We start from the raw sequence: 1738 nt of genomic DNA on the forward strand, positions 1-1738 counted from the left end.
CGTCGCCTGCCCTGGTCTGCCTGCCCAGCCCGGCGCAGCTTCCATCCAAAAGCAGTACAGGGTGCAACGCATGCTCACCCAGCAGGCAGCACAAGCCTCCGAGCTCCAGGCTGGCCGGCGCCAGGGAGGCTGGGAGCCGCTGAGATTGCGCCAAGACTTTGCCCCAGGATGGCCAGGGCATTGAGCACAGGACTGGCAATGATTCGCCACCTTGCAGAGCACTGAAACCACTCTCAGGCTGTCTTCACTGACACAAAGCCATCCCTAAGAAAGGAACAAGACATGCCAGGAGGAGAGGGAAGATCCCATCCCCCACGCAGCAAAGTGGGCATTTCCTGGTGCCTGGCATACCCCCAGCTTCCATCTGAACTGTGGGAGCACTGCTGGCGCTAGTCACTGCTGGCGGGGCCGGCCAAACACACAGCCTACCCTGTCCCGAATTCAGAGAGATAACTACCAGCCACCTCAGCCCTGGGTCCTCCAAACCTTAGGGCTGCTCTGCTTTGCCACCCGAAACCCACTCGAGGTCAACGTACTGACACAGGTACCACCCGCGTGCTCTTAGCGAGGACAGAGGTGGCTTGGTGCCATGCTCTGCAAGCGGGCCCCTGCCATAGCTGGGAGGGCAGAAGGATCATCCAGCAGCACTGGAGCAGGGTGGGAGATGCCATTACCTGAGGAGCTTGTAGTAGAGGAAGCGGAAGGCCTCCTGCAGCAGCACAGAGAACATCACCCCAAATATCAAGAGCCCTTTCTGCAACGGCTCATCCCAAGGGTCACTGGCTTTAACGGCGATAAACCAGATGAGGGAGGAGAGCAGCAGTGACACCAGCCACATCCAGCAGCACTGGAGCAGGGTGGGAGATGCCATTACCTGAGGAGCTTGTAGTAGAGGAAGCGGAAGGCCTCCTGCAGCAGCACAGAGAACATCACCCCAAATATCAAGAGCCCTTTCTGCAACGGCTCATCCCAAGGGTCACTGGCTTTAACGGCGATAAACCAGATGAGGGAGGAGAGCAGCAGTGACACCAGCCAGAAGAAAGCCCTGCAAGAGAGAGAGAGTGCCTGCTGGCACCAGTGCCATGCCAGGACTGGTGCCAGTACCAGTGCCAAACCCATGCCCATCGGCACTATGCCTGCACCCCTCTGTGTTGATACTGACACTGGCCCAGCCAGTGCCCCAGCCTTGCCCACTCTCCTACCAGTACGAGCACCATTCTGGCACCAGTGCTGGGCAGGTGGTGCCTGTACTGGTACTGCTGCTGTGCCTGCACTCCTCCTCTGCTGGTAACCAGAACTGGCACCAGTGCCCCTGCCAAGCCCACACCAGTACCAATACCAGTGCCATGCTCATATATATGTCAGTACCAGTACCATACCCTACTGATCCCACAGTGGTACTGGTACCACCACCCCTGCTGTGCACATGTTAGTATCACTACTGACCCTGTACTGTTACTGGCACCAGTGCTCTACTGACCCAATGCCATTACCAATACCAGTGTCTCTCTCCATCATACCCACACCATGTGGTGACCACAGTGGTACCAGTACAATACCAGTACTGGAGCCCTTGTTGTGAAAAAGGCAGGTACCAGTATGAGTACTGGTGCTCCTATCATGCTCACAACCACACCAGTATGAGTACTGGTGTCCCTGTCGTGCCCACAACGGCACCAGCACTAGTCCCCCCCGTTGTGCCTCTGCCAGTACCAGTCACCTTCTTGTCACGCCCATG

At 57.5% G+C, this 1738-nt stretch overlaps 1 protein-coding gene across 1 annotated transcript in view; it reads right to left on the reverse strand.

Annotated features, from left to right (window-relative positions):
* Positions 1–1045, reverse strand: part of LOC104626560 (gamma-secretase subunit APH-1A-like) — a gene marked incomplete at its 5' end in the record, with an annotated part of 3392 nt that extends 2347 nt beyond the window's left edge. The window contains one exon of the mRNA XM_010294505.1: positions 875–1045. Within this exon, the coding sequence (XP_010292807.1) occupies positions 875–1045 (171 nt within the window). The remainder of the gene's footprint in view (positions 1–874) is intronic.
* Between the last annotated feature and the right edge of the window lie 693 nt (positions 1046–1738).

This window comes from Phaethon lepturus, unplaced genomic scaffold, assembly GCF_000687285.1.
Source record: "Phaethon lepturus isolate BGI_N335 unplaced genomic scaffold, ASM68728v1 scaffold24089, whole genome shotgun sequence".
Classification (NCBI taxonomy): domain Eukaryota; kingdom Metazoa; phylum Chordata; class Aves; order Phaethontiformes; family Phaethontidae; genus Phaethon; species Phaethon lepturus.